Below are 24,222 nucleotides of genomic sequence, written 5' to 3'. Positions count from 1 at the left end.
TTTACCACAATTTTTTCTCTGTAAGCCTTGAAATATCTCTGCTTTGTTACCCCTTTGTTTCAAGCAAATTGTCTGTTTTGTTCTCTGAGAAAGAAGAAAAAAGATCATATTGAGCACATTTTGTTCTTATCATTAATACGGTAATTAGAACACAACAGCAGCAAGAATTTTTGTTTTCATTTAGTCCAGACTGTTTTTCAATACATCTCTTATTTCCTATCACTGCCTGTTTAACATTTCATGAATGCATACTGACACTTCCACCTAACTTGTTGTCCTCACAGCCAGCTTGTGTGGTAAAAAAGCTCTTCTCCCTGCTGCTCTTCCCTACCGCATGCTAGCCCGGAGCCGCATACCCCGCCCCAGCATGAGTCAGGGTTGCAGTCGCGATACTAGTCGCGAAAGCAGCCGCGACACCAGTCCCGCTCGTGGCTTTACTCCTCTGGGTAAGTTTCTGTGTGTTACCAGCTGTTCTGGAACAGCTTGTTGTTGCAAACAAACGGTCCTCTACAAAATGCCACATTCGGTTCATGACTTTGTCTGTGGTAAAAAAAACACATGTCCAATTAACTATATGCTATGCATATTTTTGCACTGCGTGGGTTCTCTCTGTGCATACCTTAAGTTGGATTCTTTGGGTTGAGAAAATAACTTGTCATTGAAGAGCATACTAACAACTTGGCTCAAATGTGTTCTTCAACTTCTCAACTGATGTAATCTGTCGTGATGCATAGAATTGTCAAAGAAGTGACATAATTACTAACGATCCATGGTTTTATGGTTTTCCATTGCTTGCATTTTCGTCTCCCAAATGATAGCCAGGCCAGTTTGTATATGATGAAACTGAAGGAACCTGAAATATGGATTATTAATGAACAATAGTCATACTCTGATTAATTTGTCATCATATATTGTATACTCGAGGAATGTTTTTCTATAGTCAGATAATTAGTCATTACAGTACATGATCAGCTTCATACTGAGAGCAAACCAAGACGTTCCTCTGCCAATTCCCATTGAAAAACCTATTTGACGGAAATTCCTGTCGTTGGCACTATACGTTATGGTTGTCATTGACGGAAATTCCTGTAGACGGCATACAGAGTTAACCTTTTTTAAATATGACTAGAAACAAGAACAACTTGGGCTAACGTGAGACAATGCAGCAGTATAAAATTAAGGAAGGTGAAAGTCATGACAAATTTTATCACGGTTACCTTTTTTACACATATTTTTACTTTCATGTTCTGCCAGTTGAGTTTGTTATCCCAAATCCGAATTAGTATAAGATGCAATCTTTGTGTTTACAAATATAAGCAAGCATTGCTAAATGGCTCTAGTTTTTTTTTAAGTTCACCACCTACCCTCCAAAACATAGAGGAAATGAGGATGTAAAGTAAAACAAATTGACATACATTACAATATGTGAATAATTGCCCTGTGCGCATATTGCCCACCTCTCCTGTACCCCACAGCTTCCCGACGACACTCCCGTTCAACCAGTGCTCTTACAGCTGACCCTCATGGCCAGTCAGGTGACCTGCATGAATAGATATCTCAACCTACTTAGTTTTCCCCAAAACCCTGTTTCATGTCGATGTCTGTTGTACTTGCATGCTTTGTGGTAACTGCAGGCAGTAATTTTATTTGGAGAATATTTTATTCTTTTTTAGATTAGATTTATTTGTTCAGCACATTAACAACACCAGTTTGTGCATTTGTTCCAATTTTTTTAGTTTTCCTCAGACAGACTCTGCCGTTGTTATGATGTTTTGGTATTTTGAAAAGTTGTAGGCAGACTTTTTCCAGACATTGTTGACATACAATAGGTCTTTCTTCTGATGTTCATTGTTTTAATTTGGGACATATCTATGATGTTTTTTCCTCTTTGGTGCATTTGTTGGTGCTTCATCTCTTTGGGAAATCAGAGTGGAGATGCTAAGTTTTTGCTTTCCATTTGCACGAAACCGACTTTGTTTTTGTTTTTTTGATTCTGCTGAATTTTGGAAGGTTGACTAAATGCCAAGCTTGGTAATACTCATTTAAACTGATGTCTTAGTAAATGAACTTCACTTTACATCCATGATCAACATTACTCTAAAAGTATTGGAACAGATGAATATGAGACAATTATTTGCAGTTTTTTACATCTAGATTTGATGCACATTGATCTTATGGCAGCTTTTGTTTAAACTAGGGCTGCCAGTTGATTCAAAATTTAAATCGCAATTAATCGCATGATTACCAAAGTTACTTGCAAATTAATCGCACATTTTATGTCCATTCATTCTGACCGGAGGGGAGGAGGGCTTCAGAGCAGGAGAGAAGGCAAAGCTGTATTGCTGTTGCGCTAGCTTTCAGTTAGATTTCCGTATCACCAAACATTGTGGCGAGGATCTAACATGCCTGCAAATTTTTGCCTTGCAAGGTTAAAACAATTTTTTTTTTAATTACCGTGTGTTTGGTGTTTTTTTTTGTATTTTATATTATCCTGTATTTTTTTGTGTCTGCCAAAAAACAGGTGGTTGCATCCTCCAGTCAAATGATTTGAAAATTGCAGCGTCAAATATTAAGAGGATAAATTCGGCCATATGTTTCATGTAACCAAAGACAGATTAAAAAAAAAAAAAAGACTCTTTATTTCATTGATGAGACGCCGCCAAATTGTAAAGCCTGCAGGTGCTTAATATACATTATTGAAATTTAAAGATGTTATGTCCTAAACAGGTATAATCTCACTTTTCTTACACATTAGCATGTGTGATGTTACTGGCTCGAGATTGGTAAACTTGAATTTTGATACATATCGGTCTATAGTCTCACTATAATTAGTTGAGTGACCAAGAAGTGCAGTCCACGTTTACAAATCATGTTTCAAAGTGATATGTGAAAAGTAGTAAAGCTATCAATTTGTTTGCATTATTGTTGTAGTCTGTAGTTTGTTTCTTCCTGATTTATAGTACACTACATACTTGTTGTTTACACCACCTTGTGTGGCAGAATTATGTTGTCATGGTAGGTTTACCAAACTGCATATCTTAGTATCTAGTAAATTTATACCTGTAATTGTAGTGGATACAATTTCTCTTTATTTTAGTATCCTTTGCATAATGATATAAGGTTGTTTGTTGTAATAAAGATTAATTGCTTGCTGAAAAATACACTAGAAAAGGACCTTCAATATTTTTTTAGGGAAAAATATCGCAATTAGATTATTTTCCAAAATCATTCACATCTAATTGTGTTATACATTCTAAAAAGAGAAATGTTGAACCCAATTAAGATTACAAATTGAATTGTTGACCAATTAAAAAATAATAATTTCAATTGGTAACACACAATTGAATTAAGTTAATCCAAGTTCAAATTTAAATAATTATGAGTTTATTAAACTTAAAATATTCACTTGAATTAAGTTAATCCAAAATGTATCCAAAGTGAGTACATTAAGTTGAATGAACTCAAAATTAATTAAACTCAATATATTCACTTTGGATTAATTTAATTCAATCGTGTGTTACCAATTGAATAAAACATTTTTTAATGGGTGAACATTTCAATTTGTAATCTTAAATTAGTTCAACAATTCTCTTTTTATAGTGTAGTGTCGTCTTTGCTCAATATTATATGCCCTCTATTTTGCTGATGCATATTGTCATTAATGATGCAGCTTTCCAGCTAACAAGCCAAAAATAACAGCAGATAATGTTACATTAGCTAAGTCCTGGAGTTGCTGAGTAAAATGCACCTCAAGGCTAAAGGGCCAATGACATAAAACTGGCATAAACTCAGCAAGTGCCTTTCCAACATTACTTCAAGACCCCTTTTAGAGCTGTCACAACTGAGTTCGGTACTGCTAACCAGCTGCCTAGGCTTAAGCCTACCCACTCGAAGCAGGGAAGAGGTAACAGTCCAAACAGTCCCGTCTCCTCTTAAAACAAGTTGCGCACTGTATATTGGCTGCAGTGCAGTCCAGATCTCGAGGGTAATTCATACATAGATGTATGTGTCTGTAGAGTCACAACTGTAATTCTTGAACAATGGAATGCGTTAATTGTGTGTTAAAAAAAAAAAAAGAAAAGAGTTGCATTAAAGGAACTTAAAGCATTATTAGCGCATTAATTTCGATAGCCTTAGTTCAAACCTGTTTAAAACTGTATTCGTTTGAGTATTTATGCTCAACTAAAAATATTTTGTGTTGTTACAAATACAGTACTTAAAGCAATCTTCCGAGTCGTGTGTCAAATGCAGATGTAAACACCTGGAAAGCACAGCTGAAATGATCTCTCATATTAATAACCTTTGTTATTGTATGCCAAAACCCAAATTGTTTTAGTCTGCAACAAAAATAAAGAAATTGGCCATACTGTTCCAATACTTGTGTAAAGAAATACTAAATTTTTGATCATCAGGTAAGTTTTGTGACATGTACCTGTTTTGCTAAATGTATTTCTTCATCTTCTGCTTTTTTTAATTTATTTTTTATACCTCTAACCCATCTATAGAGCGTTATGGTTTGATTCACCAAGCTAGAATCTCAGCATCAGTCAACGCTATGAGGGTTCTTAACACTGGCACTGAGGTGGAGGCAGCAGTTGCTGATGCTCTGGTAAGATGAGTAGAAATTTAAAATAAATTGTTTTTTGCCCTGTCATTCTATGTGCATGTGACTGACCACTGTGTAACTGGAGCTATGGAACTGATCATGTGCAGTAAAGTTAAAAAATAATAATTTCAACTATGTAGTGTGATATCAAATAACTAATGAAATATTTTGTATAGCCAAAAATGTTCTTGTTCTTTAAACTTTCTCCCTCTCCTCTTTTCTTTATTGTTGTTCTTCATTTCAGCTATTAGGAGACTCCAGGAATAAGGTAGTCGTTAGATTAATAAGTACACTGTATATGCATTTCCATGCAGTCACGCACTAATGATGCATAGGAATATGCACTATAGCTTGAAAATTGTTGGTAACCTGTTATCGAAAGAAAACCCCACAATACTCACTGAATTAACATGAAGCGAAATTGACTAGACCAGATTTTGCCAAAACAAGCCACAAAGGTTTTGGGATAATGATCTTTAGACAGATGAGACAAAATTTGGGCTTTTTGGCAAATCAGATCACTTCGATGTTTACAGATACATAAATGTAGCATATAAAGAAAATAAAAACAGTGTGTCTACTGTAAAACATAGAGGCGGCTCAGTTTTGTTCTATGGCTGCTTTGCTATAATGGAGACGATGATATCTCAGGACTATGAAGGCAAAATGGACTGCCCATTTTCAAAAAGCTCAGTCCTTATCACAGGTCATAGGTCCTCCTCCTACAACAACTATTCTGAAGTGGTCTTCTGTGAAGTATCTCTGTAAGGAGTCTAGAAATGGCACCTTTCAAACCTGAGACAACTGCAGCAGGTTGCTTTTGAGGAGTGGACCCAATTACCCTCAAGTCTCATTAAGACTTAGAGAAATAATTTGATATTTTCATGTATTTATTTTTGGGGTAATTGTGTTACATCACAATTTAAAAGCAAAGCATATTTTCATTAGTAAAATTTCTGCCTGTTTTTATTTATTATTACATTTGTCATTTGCAAGGGTTTTCTTTCTTCAATGGAAGACTCACAATTTTGTTCACATAGATATTCATTATTTGATTTTTGCCTTCGTGCTTATGTATAACACATCCCAAATGCAAGTGTTATTTCGTATTGTGTTGAAATTCCTACATTACTGCATACTCTTAAATTAAATTTCTCCCATTTTTATTATCTGCTTCAATGTTCTCATCTGTGACTGTCACCCTACCACATTGTATTTGTCGTCATGAGTGCTGCTTGACCCTGCCTGGCTTTTTATGTTTAGTCAGAAAATATTGTACATTGTTAATTTTTGAACTCCCAAAAACGTATAAAAACATTCTATTTTAAATATTGCCATGATCCCAAAAACATATGCATACGTTTTTTTATGCTATAGCATACAAAAGGCTTTGATTCAGCTTCTGACATCAAGAGGTCACTTAAAGCAATGGTAGTTATTACAAAAAACGGCCAGCAGGTGGCAGCAGAGTATAAGAGATCAACCAGGGCCATGTTGCAACAAGTTCTTTTTGCCAGTGTTTGCAACAGATTTGTGAATAATGATGAAACTTAGCTATATTCTAATGCTAATTGCTGCAAAACGAAAACAGATACAAATATACTTTTTTTTCCTGATGAAAGGAGAGACTATAATATTTATTTTGGTAGGTTCCATGTTTTTATAGCAATAGAACACAATATTCTGTGGGCCTTGCAAAATAAGTCAACATTCAGTAAAACAGACGGGAGCGAAGGGGGTTGCTACAGCGAAAATAGCTGGGGGTGAATGAGTTAATTCAGGCATTTCAAAATGCGACATATAGCATGGCTGCATATTAATTATGAAATTAATCCTTTAGTTAAAACCTTATTGACCTAAGAAAAACATAGAAAGCATAATTGTTGCCTGATGCTGGCTCGGTTCATATGCCAGTATTAAACAGTTTAAAAAGTAAATGAAATGTTATATTGATTCATTTGTTCCTCTCTTTTTTTTCTTCCTCTTCAGAGGAAGCCAATGAGGCGGCGGTACGAATCACCAGGGATGTACTCTGATGATGATGCCAACAGCGACGCGTCCAGTGCCTGCTCAGAACGCTCTTATAGCTCAAGAAACGGCAGCATCCCCCATTATCTTCGTCAGACTGAGGATGTGGCGGAGGTGCTGAACCACTGTGCCAGCTCCAATTGGTCAGAGCGGAAGGAGGGCCTTCTGGGACTGCAGAATCTCCTCAAGGGTCAAAGAATACTGAGGTAAGCTTTAAATCGTGATTTTTTTTTTACCTCCACCATTCTTGTGAATGAGCAGAAGTAATAATGCCATTCTCAGGGAATTCATTTATTTCCCTACAAAAACATTTCTAAATGTTCTTGTTAATTGTTTTGGAACAGTTTTAAATTCCATACACTATGTAGGTTATGTATCACCTCAAACAAAACAAAAAACAACAACAAAACTTTAATTGTTTAGCCGAAGCATCCCTTCAGATAAATTCAAGTGGCCACATTGGAAGCAGCTAATTTAACATTTAGGAATAGCTTTTGATTGTAAAATAATAACTTATTTAGTGAAAGACCACCACTGGAGTGACACAAGCTCATCAGGACGGCTCTGTCAAGTGTTAGTGGCTGTTCGTGACGACTTTGTCATCCTCATCATGTTTACAAGGTTATTGTTGTATTTTTTTAATTTAAGACACACACAATTTTCTGATCACTATCGTAACACATATTTTGTGATACAGTATACTATAGATACATATATATTTTCCCTGTTTGAATGGATGCTTCTGATTGTCCGACTAAAAGTCTGTTGACTCTGCTGCGGGCAACGCCATGGCTTTGAAATCCCCTTGCCCTAAATGTAAACAGTTGACAAGCGGGATGTTTCAATTTCAATGGTGCACCGCTACCATCTGCTGGGGCTTTGGCTCATTACCACTACTACTCAAGTGCTTGCAGTTTAAAGGGCAGGCACATCCTACCCATATCAACCCCCTAAAATCTTTACTAGATGTGTGTGTGATTTTGTTTTTGCTACATGGTTAGGCCCATATTCCGGGATTTTACAGACTTGTGGGGCCCGCTTGTCCTTGTGGGGCCATTTTGGAGGGCACCACAACTTTAGGCCTCTTTTTAAGGGGCAAGACTTGGTTTTAGAGTTCAGGTTTGAATTGGGTTATGGTTGGGGTTAGGGTAAGAGATGTGATTATGCAATCATTTGTGATAGTTGGGGTTAAGGTAAGGGGCTAGGATATGGGATGGCCCCACAAAGATAGTACCACAAACTTGTGTGTGTTGCGCGTGTGTTTTGTCATCCATAGTCAGCATTAGGGCACAGTACTTCCAAACTAAACTCATCCAAGCACAAATATATGGATCTTAGGTTGTACTCTGGGGGATACTGTAATTCAAAATCAGGGAGAAATTAGGGGGCTAGCTTATTTAAATTCATTTATTAAGAAGTCTGTCTATTTACTTCTGTTATTGTGGTGTTTCTCAACAGTAGATAGATTACCATGAACTTTGTCCTGTGCAGCCAGAAATGTTGGACTAAAGTGCAAATTTTCTGATTTGCTGCTTTCTTGTTTTGTTTTTACTGTATATGTAGCCGAGTGGAGCTGAAGAGACTTTGTGAAATCTTCACAAGAATGTTTGCAGATCCACACAGCAAGGTGAAATAAATATTTCAAATCCATTTGCTGTGTAATGTCTTTTCTCTTACTATATTGTCATTCTACATGTTCTGATTTTCTGACAAAATGTTCCTCATATAACTAAATCCTGCACTGTATGTCTTTCATTGCATGGCCTGCTTTGCTGTGGATTTGATAACAGAGAGTAAGTTTGTTCTAACCCATTAACACAACATTGTCTGAATATGACTATTGTTGTCAGAGTAATCAATACTGTTTTTAATTCCTCAACATTATGTATGGCTTTAGGTGTTCAGCATGTTCTTGGAGACCCTAGTGGATTTCATCACAGTGCATCGAGAGGACTTGCAGGACTGGCTGTTTGTCCTTCTCACCCAATTGCTGAAGAAGATGGGGGCAGACCTGCTCGGCTCAGTCCAAGCCAAAGTCCAAAAGGCCCTGGATATCACAAGGTCCGCATGTTTTGCAAGACAGACCATTGTCTTAATAATCTTTCAAATAGATAGTGACCAGCATTTGACTTCATTTATATTTACTTTTTCAGGGAGTCTTTTCCATTTGACCAACAGTTCAATATTTTGATGAGATTCATTGTCGATCAGACGCAGACACCAAACCTCAAGGTATTGTAGAATTAGAAAATTGAAAATGAGAACTGTGGTTGTTGGTTGGCGCCATTACTAAATGGTTGCTGTTCCCCTATAGGTAAAGGTAGCTATTTTGAAGTGCATAGAGTCTTTGGCACGGCAAATGGACCCAACAGACTTTATCAACTCCAGTGAGACTCGCCTGGCTGTATCGCGCATTATCACCTGGACCACTGAACCCAAAAGTTCTGATGTCAGGAAGGTATGGCTGCTTCCTAGTCCATAGATAACCTCATGAAAATTAAGAATTGTATTCAGTTATGATCTATTATCTTTGTAATAAATCATTATTATTCAGAAAAACAGGGGGACAAATTATTTTTTTGGGGGGGGAAAAACCCTCCGAAAAACAAGCTGGTGCTCTGTTTTTCGGAATATTTTCTTTTTATTTATTTATTTTTTACCTCTGAAGTGTATTGTTGCAGACTTGCTAATGGTGGACATTTTCCCACATTCCTCCAACATACCTTCAACTATATCACTTACTGGTTCAGTAAACAAACATGCCAATCGATTGGCATGATTTTAGTAAGCTATCAGTTAAGATGCTATAGAAGTGTATTGCCTGCCGAAAGTGTCCGCCATTCATTAGCCAGTCTGCAACATGTGGAGTTCCTCTCCTTACCTAAAATTACATATTTTAATTATTCATCTGCCAAAGCAATGTTGTTGATTCTTAAAGAAGACATGGTGTATTTTTTTGCACCTAGTCCCCATTTGTACTTATATCATGCTTTGGCATCCATCCTTCAGCTGTCTTCGGGCAGCCAATGGCATGGCACACATAGATGAACATCCATGGTTTCGTCAAAATACCCAAAGGAACAGTAATTCAATACATATTTTTACAAAATTTTTTGCCAAGCTTAAAGGTCCTATGCCATCAACATCTAATTTCTTCCACTGTTTTTATGCATAACACGGATCAAAATGAGTCTGAGCCATGGTTGAAGTTTGACTCTTCTGCGGTTTGTCACTTTCAGGAAATAGCCTTTGAAAGGCCTGCAAAAAATGAGATTCGATTTTGCTGTTTTTGTGATGTAGTTCTAAACCTGGTTAAAGGACATAAAAGATTTCGACCTTTAAGTTAAGCTGATGGTAGATCTGTCTTTGATTAGAATAACAAGTAGAGGGCTATATCTCGCCAGCATGGTCCAAGTGGAGCTCGTACAGCAATGACTGTTTACAGCGGCCAGTTGATTTATTGTTATAGTAGAAGCAGAGTCCAGAGTAGAAAACAGGTGAATGTCCTACATTTGAAGACCATGAAAGAATTTATCCTCGCTGTGATTCACGCTGTGTATCATATGGACAGAGGCGGCTAGATTTGCGGCACGGATGAACCATGCCTTTGTCACTTCGCCTTTATAACTAGCGAGCTAAAAATAATTCCGAGTGATCAATTGTCACCGATGGCCGACACCATTGTACATATTGAGTCTGGTGAAAACTCACTGTTCAACAGTTCGGCTCATACAGACTGAACTGATCAACTTTTTTAACAATTGCAAATAAACAAAAAAATGATAAACAGAAATGATAAACAAAGATTTCTAATTTTACCCATAAAATAAAAATACGTGAAAATAGTACATACCAAATATTGAAAATAAACAGACATCACAAACCAAAAATGTACACGTTTCATTATGTTGTAAAATAAATAAATAAATAAATCATATATCACATTGTACCTCCAAAATCGTCACTTTTCATGAGACCCAAAATATGACATGTTTTTTTCCAACCATTAACATTGCATCATCAGAAAGAACCAGCCATTTTCATCATTTTGGATTGGTCAATAATTCATAAAAATGGAGTGACGAAAAATATAGATTTTTGAAAAATAGGAATTTTGCCAAATTGTGACTTACGAACCAGGTAAACAAACATTAAAAAAAAAATGCAGTACAGCAAAATAAAATAATATGCATGGGTAATGTTCTGTTATTTCAAAAAAAACAACAACTTTAAATTCCTCAAATAATGAATTTGTTTATTATTTCAAATACAAGAGAAGCGGCCCTTCAGAAAATAATCTTATCTAAATCACAACATTGATGACAAAGACGGGTAAAAAAAAAAATCATAATTATTGTTGATTTTCTAAAATTGTTCAGCCCTAGTTGCCGTACTCATCGAGGAGTTTGATGCAGAGTTGTGGTCCTCTCAAGATGTCTGTCAACGGTTTCTTAAAATTTCTGAGAAACGTCAATTGGCCCTTGTCTTTATGAAAAAATGGTAAAATATTGCATCCAAATATTACGGTGAAAGACTGTTGTCTTTCTGTAATGCCCATTCTGCCTTGCCACTTTGCCCCAGACCCTACATAACTGGGTGAGTGAGGAACTAGCTGGTGGATTCAGTACTACATCCTTACTATCCATTGAGGGCAACCTGGAAGAAAGGTGTAAGCAGGTAGAACCAGCTCCAGCACATAACAAGTATCTCGCTTGCTCCGTGTTTAACCAACATTTTAAAGACTGCGAGTGGCATCTCTTATTTACGCTCTAGCTGGTATGCTCTAATAACGTACTGAGAATTTGAGTCTGTGCTTTGTGACTTTTTAACTCTCCAAACGTTTTTTGATGCAACCAGGAAATGAATAATAACACAAAGTCTTTACTTTTCATTAATTGACTTTGAGGTCCGATTTATTGCACAAAGTTGCTTGGGAATGCCGGAATGCCAGTGTAGGATCTGACTAACTGCACATTTTTGTCTGTCTTCCACTCTTAACAACTCTATTTGTTTTTATGTCTGCGTTGTGTTGACGTTTGTAAGCAATACATATTTAGCCGATGTTAAGGCAAGGCTGGTACATTAACATGAATGTTTCAAATTACTTTGCATAAAGACTTCCTGCAGATCATTTTTTAGGTGCACGTTCACTTATTTTATTATTATTATGGATTTGTTATTGTTGACATTGTAATGAGTAGCTTGGACAGCAATGACCAACTGAGAGGCAAATTTTTCTAAGAGACAAAAACAACTTTATGTTGCATTCTTTAATCATTGCGCAATGAATGCGTTGGCCGGGTAAATAATTATTTTATCACTGTGCACTTATTGACAGCCATTCTCTATTCCGCAGTCCTGGCTAGCATTATTAGCAGTCATGCAACAGCCTGAACCTCAAAAAGAGATGAAAAGCAACATATGTTTTCATTTCATTCAGGAAGTCAAATTAAGCATGGTGGTGTATCAATTATATTGTGTAGCTGTTTTGGTGCCTCAGATAGGGATGTCCTTGAACTTATCGAAGGAATCATGAAACTAGAGGTTAACAAAGTTATATTAAATCAAAATGTGCAGTGGGTTGGCGATAATGGGTTCTTCAGAACTTAAAATAACATTTCATATTCATCCAACACTCACAAATTGTTGCCATGGTAAAAGTGTAATCTGGCCAGTGGAGTACTGATGTCAAAGAGCAAGCACAACATATTAATATTAGGGGTGTCAGGCGGTTACATTTTTTAATCGTAATTAATGGCATGACTTCAATAGTTAACTCACGATTAATCGCTAATTTTCTATCTGTCCTAAATGTACAATAAAATATTTTTTTACCTTTTCATACTCTTGTTAACATCATAAAAGTGGGAAAAAATTGTTACATAGAAATATGACTGCATCCTTTAGTCATGCATGATACAGTATTTTCATAATAATTCATAAAATGTTGTTAAAAAAAAAAAAGATTTACTGCACTGTAAAAAACGAGTGTGATATTGATTTGGGTTGAGGTCATTTAGTGCCACTAGATGGCATAATTGCATTTGTAAGACGGTGACAGCTTAGTGCATTTTTCTTTTCGTATTAAGAGCTATCTAATCTTTAACATGAAGTAACTTGTGAAATTCTGCACATTTTTAAATTTATAAAATACAAGTTGAGTCTCCACAAATATATGCATTACTACTAAATTTATTACTGCTAAATTTTGACATGGACGTGTCTGCTGCGTTGTGACTGGAATTCCCCCAGAACAAACTTTGCAAGTCAGGGTCGGTCATTAATCGCGCGTTTATAACAATTTTTTTTTTATAGTGGCGTTAAAGGAACTTTCAATTATCTAAAAATTTATGCACTAAGTTTGACACCCCTAATTAATATATATTAATATTCTCTAAACTGTGAAATGTGTCAAATAAAACTGTACACAGTGTTCTGCACATTAAAAAAAAAACTCATTCTTGTACCATCTTGACTATTTTATACATACCATTCTACAATAGTCAACCGAATGTATCATTCCTCTGAATATTGAATACAGATTAATGACATTTAAATGATAAATCATTGTTAGTAATTACTAGATGTTTTTCTTCTCTCTGATTGCAACTTAGACTTTCACACTTCTAAGAAAGCTATTAGCTTTACAGATGCTGTAATAGTTTACGTAGATTTTTACTGTCTTAGCTGCCTTCCTTTTTAAATTAGCTCTTACCTTATCGGGACATGTTTTATGCATCAGTTTTAGAAATAATTTTAGTCCTCTATTTTATAAGCAATTCCTGGTTAGTGCTTTTTAAATTCATCAATATACTTCAATATCACAAAATGCATGTATATCTCCTCTATGTGATTGTGTCCCACTGCCCTCAGGCAGCCCAGGTGGTGCTGATATCATTGTTTGAGCTCAACACACCAGAGTTTACTATGCTGCTGGGAGCTCTGCCTAAGACATTCCAGGATGGCGCCACCAAATTATTGCACAACCACCTGAAGAACTCAAGCAATGCCAGTAGCAGTGTGGTAAGTTGAGTGACTACTATGCAACAATATAAAGATCTCACGGTATTAAGGTCACGCTACAGTCAGTAGTATTGCGGTATTGTTAAAAAAAAAAAAAGTACTTGGGGATGCCATAGTGTGAACTGAAAATTAAGTTCCAGAAATGTTAACCTTTAAAATAGGTCAACACAACTGTGAAAAAGTCAAATAAATACACTGGCAAATATTATACAATCAAAATAAATAATATATAATTATATAATTCGCAAAATATTTTGTCAACGATTAAAATGAATATAATTTCACATAAAGCATGCAAATCAATTTACAAACATGTTTAACAAATTATTTCAAAATATGTGCAAAATAGTATAAGTGTTCTCTAAACATAGAAATTGGAATAAACCTGAGTCTGTGAAATGAAATAAACCTGTTGCCACAAGTACACTCAAAAAAGAGAATTGTTGAACCAATTTAAGTTGTTGAACTATTTTAAGATTACAAATTGTTGACCAACTTAATAAAATTGCTTCAATTAATAACACACAATTGAATTAAGTTAATCCAAAGTGAATATATTAAGTTTAGTGAACTCATAATGAATTAAACTTAATTAAGTTTAGTGAATTTATAATGAATTATACCTAATATATTCACTTTGGATTAACTTAATTCAATCGTGTGTTACCAATTGAAGCAAGTTTTATTAAATTGGTCAACAATTCAATTTGTAATCTTTTTTTTTTATTTTTTTTTTTTTTTTTTTATAGAGCTCAGTATTGTTCATTCGGAAATGTCATCATCATTGCTCTTTTTTTTTTTTTTTTTTTTTTTAAATATATATATATATATATATACACATATATACATACATATATACATATATACATACATACATACATACATTTTTTTTTTTTTTTTTGTGTGTGTGGGTGAGTATGTGTGTGTGCGTGCGTGCGTGCGTGCGTGTGTTTGTTAGCTCACCAGAAAACCTATTAGAAAAAAAAAAAACTCATACCGTTCACCTAAATCGAACACCAGGAGACCCGAGGGGACCGAAGAAAACCAAGGAAGGTGAAATCCAGCACCGACCAGACACCCCCCACCAGAACTCCTCCCCAGCCCAAGAAACATCCAGACCCCAACAAATCCAAAAAACATAAAATCAGGGAGGCCTCAAGAGACCAACGGAGAGACCGAGAAAAGGAAGGAAGGACAGACGAAGCCGCGTGAGATCCGAGACACCAGCCTCTACCGATTCAATAACCTGAGGAGGAAACAGATTGTGTCTGAGTTTCGGTAGATGCTGGTGTGGTGGATCTGGCATGCATGAAAATCTCCACCAAAGAGGGGAGCCGTCGACCCCCGCCGGAACAGAGCAAGCGCAACACCTCAGGGCCCCCCAGGCCGCGGCAGCGCCAAAGGACGACCCCCGGGCCCCACCAGGGCCACCGGCCGGAGAGCAAACCCAGGAGCAGGAGCGCCCCCCGCCCCAACCCGGCCCGCGCCCCCGGCCCAACGCAGCAGGACGGGGCACTGCAGGCCCACCAGGCACCCCACCGGCCCCCAACCCCCGCCCCCCCCACAACCCCCCGCCCCCCATCCACCCCCGCCACCCACCCCAACCCAGCCCCAGCCGCCCCCATGCCCCCAATCCCCCAGACACCCCCCACCCCCAGCACCCCCCCACCCCGCAACCCCCAACAAAGCCGCCCCCCCCCCCGACCCCACCCCGACCAACCGGCAGCCCCCCAACCCCCGACCCCCAGCCCCCGGGGACCACCCGCACCCAGGCACCGGCGCCGAAGAGGGGCCGGGCAGCGGAGCGGAGAGGGCAGCCGCGCCCACCCCACCCCCCGCCGTGTGGAAGGACGGAACACCGGGGGCAGAAGGGGGAGATGGGGGCACCGGAGGGCGGCCGACACCCCCGAACCCCAGGCCCAGCGGGGGAAGGCCCCGGTCGTCACCCCAGCGTTCTTTGTGAAAATTAACCCCTGTTACTGAGTCCGCCAGCTCGCGGACTGGCGAACTCTACCCCTAAACCGTGAATGTGACCCCACCCAGTGTATATACAAGTGTGTGTGTGTGGTGCATTAAAATTAGGAGCAGGTGAACCGGAGCCGATGGAAATGATATTCCCACGCTCCGATCCACCCGCCACCCAAGCATGTTGCTGAGTGTATGTGGTGCATTAAAAAAAAATAGAGGGGGGGGGGGGGGGCGGGTGGCGACACGGACAGGGGACCGCAGCACTGCTCTATACTGCGGCCCCCAACCAATGGCACCCCCACAAGAGCCCCCCCCCCACCCACAAGTTGTGTGGTGTATTAAAATTGGAGGGGAGTTGTAGGGTGAAGACGGTGTTTCCACCCTACCCCACCCCCCAAAGTGTGTTATGTGCCCTATATGTCTATAAAAGTGTATTGTGCAAACCTAGTGTAGTGAGTTAAGAGGTGTGACCAGCGGGGCCCCCCCCAACCGGGCGGGGGCAGGAGGCGCACCGGCCCACCAAGCCCCCACCCACCCCACCAGGACCCCGGCGGGCATATGGGACCCGTCCGGCGGGGCGATAGGGCTCGCCCCCCGGATACTGGGTCCCGCCCGAGGTGTCAGGACGCCCACCGGAGCGGGGCGGGCACGACACCAAACCCCAGCCACCCCCGCCGGCCCCCATAGCACCGAGACCCGGGCCATGGATGGAGCCCCCGGCCCAGGGGAGGGGAAGGAAGGCGTACCGGGGAAGGGGAAGGGAGGAGGGAAGGGGACGACAAGAAGGGCAGGGGGCAGCGGCAGGGACGCAAGGAGAGGGGGAGAGGAGGAGGAAGGGCGACGAGGGAGAGGGGACAGGGAGGCGGAGGACGGGCGGGGAGAGGCGAGGAGGGAGAGGCAGCAAGGGGGAGGAAGGGGGAGGGGAGAGGGAACCACCGGGCACCCCGGCGGCCCACAGGCCCCGAACCGCGTCGCCGGGCCCAGAGCGACGGACCGCGCCGGAACGGCGCCGCCCCCGACACCAGGGAAAGCCCCGCAACGCAGCACCCCCCAAGAGACCCAGGGAACGGCCAAGACGCAGCCGCCACCCAGCAGCCAACAGAGGGGCAGACCCGCCCACTCCCCGCCAGGGGGGACAGCACCCACAGAATTAACCCACTGGCATGCCGTGAATCCGAATATCAACCCCTGGTGCCCATCGGAGGTGAATCCGCTCGATCCCGCTGGCAGCAGCCGGGTTCCTGACTATGGAAACACAACCATTAGTTACAAATTGCCTAATACAGAAACATCAATGCCAGTTATAACGCTGCTGTGGCTCTCGCTAACAGGCAGAATTAAAATCCAAGTTTAGGTTAAAAAATTCTATATACGTAGACCATGTTTCTTTAAATTTTGACATTTGGTTTTTATTTGAGGCAGATATTTTTTCCATTAAAATATGATTTATGAGGAGGTTAGACCATTGGTCGATATTCAAAGTTTGTTTATTTTTCCAGTTAACAAGAATTGTTTTTTTTGCGATAGTAAGGGCTACAAGTATAGATTGAAATTGTTTATGTGGTAAGTCAATTGTTGTTAAGTCACCTAGCAAACACAAGTTTGGAGAGAACGGTATCCTACAGTCCAAGACAGCGGAAAGTTTTTCTAAGACTTTAGTCCAGAAACACATAACCGGAGTACATAACCATAAAGCATGAAAATAAGTGTCTGTAGTGTTTTGTAAACACTGGAGACAAATGTCGGAGTCTGAGAGTCCCATTTTCTTCATCATATATTGAGTAATGTATGTTCTGTGAATAATTTTATATTGGATAAGTTGTAAATTTGTGTGTTTTGTCATTTTAAAAACATTTTCACAAACTTGAATCCAAAAGACAGATTCCGGAGCTATAGACAAGTCTGTTTCCCATTTTGAGATGGGTAAAGACGTTTTATCAGTATATGAAAGTAACTTATATATTTTTGAGAGTTTTTTTGTTGTTGTCGGAGAAAGCTTGGTAATATCTTTAGCTAAAACAGGCGGTTGGAGCGTACCCTGGAGTGTTGGAATTTGTTTCTTTATCATACTTTTAACTTGCAAATAATGTAAAAAGTTTCCGTTTTTTATTTTATATTTTTGGAGCAAGGATGTATATGATATAAACATATTATCTGAGAAGAGATGGTGGAGATGTGTAATTCCTTTCTGCTCCCACACATTCAAATAAAACGATTGGTTGTTAATTTGAAAGTCGGGGTTATGCCATAGGGGAGAAAGCCCGCTGGGCTCCACTTTGGCTTTTGTCATTTCTAGTGCCTTCCACCAGGCAGTCAGGGTGGCGGAAATCATTGGATTTTTAAAGCAGTTATGGCGCTTAATCGATGTTGTAATAAAGAGTAAATCTAGGAGTCTGAGGTTATTACAATCCTTCTGTTCTAGTTCCAGCCAACAGTTAGTATCTCTATTGGGTTGTGCCCATAAAATAATATATTGTAGCTGGTTGGCTATATAATAGTGCATAAAATTTGGTGCCTCTAGACCTCCTTTGGATTTATTTTTCTGAAGAGTAGATAGACTAATCTTTGCTTTTTTTTTTTTCCAGTAAAATTTTGTAACGGCTGAGTCCAACAACTGGAACCAGTTAGCCGTAGGTTTAAATGGAATCATTGAGAAAAAATAGTTTATTTTGGGTAAAACTTTCATTTTAATAGTGGCTATTCGTCCTATTAGAGAAATAGGAAGATTATTCCAGCGCTCCAAGTCACTATAAATGCTATCCAGAAGTGGAGTGAAATTTAAATGAACTAAATCAGTTAATTTAGGTGAGATTTTTATGCCTAAGTATTTTAAATTACCTATAGGAAATGAGTAGTATGGGTCCTGGCTTGCAGGGTTCCATGAATTTTCTGTAATAGGTAGAAGTGTTGATTTTGTCCAGTTAATAGAATAGTCTGATAACTGTGAGAATTTAGTTATTAAGTTAAATACTTCCCCTAATGAAATAGCAGGCTTTTCTAAATAAAGTAAAATATCATCGGCATATAGATTAATTTTATGTTCTGTTACCCCAGAGTGAATTCCTTGAATCATTCTTTCCTGGCGTATGGCTAATGCAAGCGGTTCAATAAATATTGCAAATAATAAAGGCGACAGTGGGCATCCCTGTCTTGTGCCTCTCTGTAGAGTAAAACTCTTAGATATAATCCCATTAGTAGTAACAGTAGCTTTAGGAGAATCATATAATACTGACACCCAGTGAATAAATGACTTCCCAAAGCCAAATTTATTTAAAACAGCAAAGAGGAAGGACCAGTTAACTTTATCAAAAGCTTTTTCTGCATCCAATGATATAATAACTGCCTTTTTATCATGCCGCTGTGACATACTAATAAGGTTAAAGAGCCTTCTAATATTATTAGTAGAGTGACGCTCTTTAATAAAGCCTGTTTGGTCGCTATGAATGATTGTCGGGATTACTGTTTCTAATCTAGATGTAAAAGCCTTAGTGATAATTTTAATATCAGTGTTAATTAGTGAAATCGGACGGTAACTTGATGGAAGGGTGGGGTCTTTTTCTGGCTTTAATAAAAGTTTAATTGCTGCTGTATTCATGTGTGGGCGTATGTGACCATTAGTTTTAATTTCTGTTACTACTCTTAAGAATAGTGGAGCAAGCATTGACCAGAAGTGCTTTAGAAATATAGCCGGATAACCATCCGGGCCGGGTGCTTTGCCATTTGGCATACTATCTAGAGCACTGTACAACTCGTTTATAGTAAGTGGTGCATCTAACATATCTTTATATTCAGTAGTTACCTGAGGTATACTTAAGCTACTGAGGAATGCCTCAATATGCTCTGGGTTAGGTTTATTAGTTTCTGAGTATAAGTTGTGATAATAATTATAAAAAATTTGATTAATTTCTTCTGGTGATTGTGTACATTCACCAGTTGTACCTTTAATAGCCGTTATAAGCGATTTTTCCCGATTACGTTGAAGTTGGTTTGCAAGAAATTTACCTGATTTGTTATTATATTCAAAGTTGTTGTATCTCAATTGTTGTATTATAAACTCTGTCTTTTTAGTTAACATATCGTCTAACTGTATTTTTGTATTTTGTAAGTCAGTCCATATTTGGTTATTTGGGTTTATTGCGTACTCATCCGTCAGTTGTTTAATTTTATCTTCCAAGTCTTTTTCTAATTTTTGATCCTGTTTCTTTTTATAAGATGAATATGATATAATTTTACCTCTAATTACTGCTTTCCCGGTTTCCCAGAGAAGAGCTGGAGATAGGTCTGGAGAGTCATTTATTTCCAAAAAGTCCGCCCATTCTTTTCTTATAATTTTGTCAAATTCTGCGTCGTTTAGTAGTGAGATGTTAAAACGCCATGTAGGTGGTGGTTTAAAGGTATAATCAACTTGTAGGGAAAGGGAGACTGGTGCATGGTCGCTAATAATAATAGGATGTATTTTTGTAACGGTTTTATCAGCAATAGAATTATTTGTAAGAAAAAAATCAATTCTTGAAAAGGACCGGTGCACAGCGGAAAAGAAGGTAAATTCCTTCTTATTTGGGTTTTTAAGTCTCCAGCTGTCGACGAGGCCAAAGTCATCCATATATTCCCCTATTACTTTTGTGGATTGTGATCGCCTTATACATGTTGTTTTATTAGAACGATCCATTAATGGATTTAAGGTTGTGTTAAAGTCTCCTCCAATAATAATAGTAGAGTTCGCTGCTAATTCAAACAGTTTAGAGAAAAATTCATGGAAAAAAGCCGGATCATCATTATTAGGGGCATATAAATTACCGAATGTATATATTTTATTAAATATAGTCACCTGAATAATAATGTATCGGCCCTCTGGGTCTGTTATTGTATTATTTAGAGTAAAGAGTAAATTCTTATGTATGAGTATACAGACTCCCCTTTGTCTACTGTTATAAGGGGCAGAGTACGCTTGGCTAAAATTTTTATCAATAAGTAATTTTTCTTCAGATTTTTGTAGGTGGGTTTCTTGTAGGAGGCAAATATCTGCTTTTAATTTTAAGAGATGGTCTAAAGTTTTTATTCTTTTTGCCTGTGAGCGAGCGCCACAAACATTCCAGGAAACCAGAACTAATTTATGCATACAAATAATATAAACACAGTCCTATGTATATATCTGTATAGGCCATTTGCCACCACTGGCATGTTATAGGATAGAATCAAAGTGGTTAGGTGATTTATATAGTTTGTATAAAATATGAGGTAACGTATAAGGCAACATGTAAGGTAATGTGTAAGGTAACGTGTAAGGTAACGTGTAAGGTAACGTGTAAGGTAACGTGTAAGGTAACGTGTAAATAAATAAAACAGTGCAAAAACGAGTAGGGCGGTGAAAGTGAGGGAAATTAACAGGGGATTAAACATAACAATACACCAGTAACCCCAGCGAGATTTTTTTTATTTTATTTTTTATAAATATACTTTAGATATAGTTGTGTATTAATATTATATTTATAATATAGCCTAAACATAATAAGTATTCATGTTTTTGGTTTTATAACCACATATACAGTATATGTATACACCTAGTAATCAAACTAAGTTTAGTTCCACCAATGCTAATTAGAACAGCCAGGGAGTGGAATTGGGGTTCCGGAATAGTTGGCCATCGATATATAACTTATCAACGGCTATCGTAGTCCGCTTACCCTCCTGCCTATTTTGTTTCATTATAGGAAACAGTACCTTTCGCCGCTCATTGATCTCTCTCGGGAATTGATCATTCATTCCAAATGAGGTCCCTTTAAGCTCCCGTCCTTTACTTTTAACAAATAATTTCTGTTTAAAATGCTCAAACTTTGCAATAATAGGACGGGGTTTGTTGCCTCTACGGGCTCCAAGCCGATGTACCCGGTCAAAAGAGATGTTATTTACCGTCTCCTGAGGAATTTTTAATGAATTCGTCATAATTTTTTTTATCTCAACCTCTGGGTTATCAGAGGTATTCTCAGATATACCTGAGAATATTAAATTCTCCCGCATACTACGGGATTGTACATCTAAAACTGTTTCTTTTAGCGTTTTATTTTCTTTTTTCATAGTTTCCAGCTCGGCTGAAACAGTCGTGAGTGTAGAATGTAACTCGGCATTTTCCTGTTTAAGGACACTTACCTGCTGACTGATAAATTCCATACTTACTTTTAATTCTTTGACGTCCTCGAGGATGAGGCCGAGGACGTCAAGTTTTTTATTTATGGACTCCAGCACACTGACCGAAACGTCCGTAGTGGTGGTGGTTAGGTCGTCCGTGTCCGTCGCTGAATCGTTTTTCCTCTTCTTCGAAGAGGGTTTCTTTGATGGTTTCTCGACGGCAGGATCCTCCATCGCGCAGCTGTAAAAATATCCGTCGATGAAACGTTCAAGGTCCTCCACGTTGGGTGGTATTTCAGATCTGCCGGATGAAAAAGAGAGAAGAGAAAATGCAAGATATATGATGGTTAAATTTGGATTAGTTTAGTATAATAGAGCTAGTTCTATCTTAGCAGCAGGACGCCGCCATGTTAGGGTTTCTGGTCTCGCTGTAGGTCTCGCGATAGTCACAGCATCTCGTGAGCGACTTCCTCCTCAATTTGTAATCTTAAATCGGTTCAACAATTCTCTTTTTAGAGTGTATGTTGTCATATCAATGTTGGGCCAAAATGTTATGATATTAATCAGAATCTGTCAAATGAAGGTAAATTAGTTTCTGCTGTATATATTTTGTACTGCACAATAGACATAACCAGATCACACACACACAAAAAAAAGCAATGGACAAAATGACAGTTGTATTAAGTTTTTAGCCGATAACAAAAATAACATTTCCAACAGTAACACAATGCTCTTTTTTGGGGGGGGGGGGTTGCCTTTTAGGGGTCTCCAAGTAATACCATTGGTCGCATGCCACATCGCCACACGCCCAGTCGAACCAGCCCACTAACCTCTCCAACCAACTGCTCACACGGAGGAATGTCTCCAAGGTACGGACGGTCACAAGCCATCTGCTGTAGCACACACCCTGTTCAACTGCAAGTCCTGCAATTAGCCATGTCAATGCAGCTTCAGTGTACTGTCTCACAACAAAAGTATTGCCAAAAGTATTGAGTGAGTTGCTATTCCCTTTTCAAACATGTTTCATCCAACACGGATGGAAGTCTCTCTGACGCTATTTGTTGAAATATATGGTTCCATTTTTCTTCCAATTTAAATCGAGGTCTAGCCTTTCATGATTTAGTGTAGACAACGCCAAAAAGTGTCCTATTTTCCCTGGTTATGCAGGACCAAAACTGCCCAAATTAAAAAATTTAAATAAATGACGAAATAAAAAAAATAAATGACTAAAAGTGAAAATAAAAATGGATATAAAGAATATAATTCAAAAATGTTATTTAAAAAATTTATATAAATGGAAATATATATATATATATATATTTATTTATATATATATATATATATATATATATATATATATATATATATATATATATATATATATATCCCTAAATAAATAAATACAAGTAAAAATACTTCTCTTTTTTTTAAACGAGATTAAAAAAATAAAAATAAATGTCGAAATAAATACAAAAATACATATAAATAGAATTAAATATAAATAAATAAACTCTACTCTCACATTTATTTATTTCATGCTGCAGACGCTCTGTCAAGTCGAAATGTTATTCAAATGAGGGGGCAGTCCTAAGCGTCTCTAGGAAGCAAGGAAGAAAGGAAGTCTCGCCGGCTTGCATGGAGAGCTTCAGCAATGGACAACTATCTTGTCCACTGACACCACAACTTGCGACTTGAGTTGCTCAACAACAAGTCGTGGTGACAGTGAAAAAGATAGTCGTCCATTGCTGGAGCTCTCCAATACAAGCCAGCGAGACTTCCTTACTTGACCAATTAAAGGCAGTTTGCAACCACGGAGTTCAACCGAAGACGCGCTGAGAACCGCCCCCTCATTTGAATAACATTTAGACCTGACAAAGCGTGTGCAGCATTAAATAAATAAATGTGAGAGCAGAGCGTTTTTATGTATTGATTGATATTTAATTATATTTATATATTTATTTTTGAATTTATTTCGACATTTATTTATAAATTATTTATTTATTTTTATTATTTTTTATGTATTTATTTATTTATGGATATATTTAGATATAATATATATATATATATATATATATATATATATATATATATATATATATATATATAATGTATATATAATATATAATGTATATATAATTTTTATTTCCATTTATATTTATTTTTTAGAATTTATTTTGGAATTATATTTGTTATACATGTATTTATTTTCACTTTTAGTCCTTTATTTATTTATTTAGTCATTTATTTATTTTTAATTTTGGCAGTTTTGGTCCTCCATGAGGAAGGGGGAGGTGGGGTGTTACAACAAATTTTAACATTCATCAATTTATGGAGGCAGGGTCAAAATAGATCAATAAATGAGAATCTCTTGAAAATATATCCATGTTGTATTTTATAAGGACTTATTCTGACATTGCATTGTGATGATTTACTTAATTAAGCATTACATATATTGTTTGAACAAAATAAAT

At 37.9% G+C, this 24,222-nt stretch overlaps 1 protein-coding gene across 20 annotated transcripts in view; it reads left to right on the top strand.

Annotated features, from left to right (window-relative positions):
• Positions 1-24,222, top strand: part of clasp1a (cytoplasmic linker associated protein 1a) — an 85,289-nt gene that overhangs the window by 48,491 nt on the left and 12,576 nt on the right. For 8 of the 20 annotated variants that reach the window (XM_086090520.1, XM_086090516.1, XM_086090518.1 and 5 more), the window contains 11 exons: positions 285-446; positions 1,476-1,535; positions 4,506-4,609; positions 4,851-4,874; positions 6,596-6,840; positions 8,198-8,261; positions 8,532-8,695; positions 8,788-8,866; positions 8,949-9,092; positions 13,508-13,657; positions 22,514-22,620. In XM_086090520.1, the coding sequence (XP_085946646.1) occupies positions 285-446; positions 1,476-1,535; positions 4,506-4,609; positions 4,851-4,874; positions 6,596-6,840; positions 8,198-8,261; positions 8,532-8,695; positions 8,788-8,866; positions 8,949-9,092; positions 13,508-13,657; positions 22,514-22,620 (1,303 nt within the window). Of the gene's footprint in view, positions 1-284; positions 447-1,475; positions 1,536-4,505; positions 4,610-4,850; positions 4,875-6,595; positions 6,841-8,197; positions 8,262-8,531; positions 8,696-8,787; positions 8,867-8,948; positions 9,093-11,215; positions 11,312-13,507; positions 13,658-22,513; positions 22,621-24,222 lie in introns of all 20 variants that reach the window. The other 12 variants (XM_086090531.1, XM_086090529.1, XM_086090527.1 and 9 more) reach the window with 8 other exon arrangements.

This window comes from Leptonotus elevatus, chromosome 12, assembly GCF_054856555.1.
Source record: "Leptonotus elevatus isolate MCC_2025b chromosome 12, RoL_Lele_1.0, whole genome shotgun sequence".
In the NCBI taxonomy this organism is placed as follows: Eukaryota; Metazoa; Chordata; class Actinopteri; order Syngnathiformes; family Syngnathidae; genus Leptonotus; species Leptonotus elevatus.
This window is presented reverse-complemented; position numbering and strand designations above follow the sequence as displayed.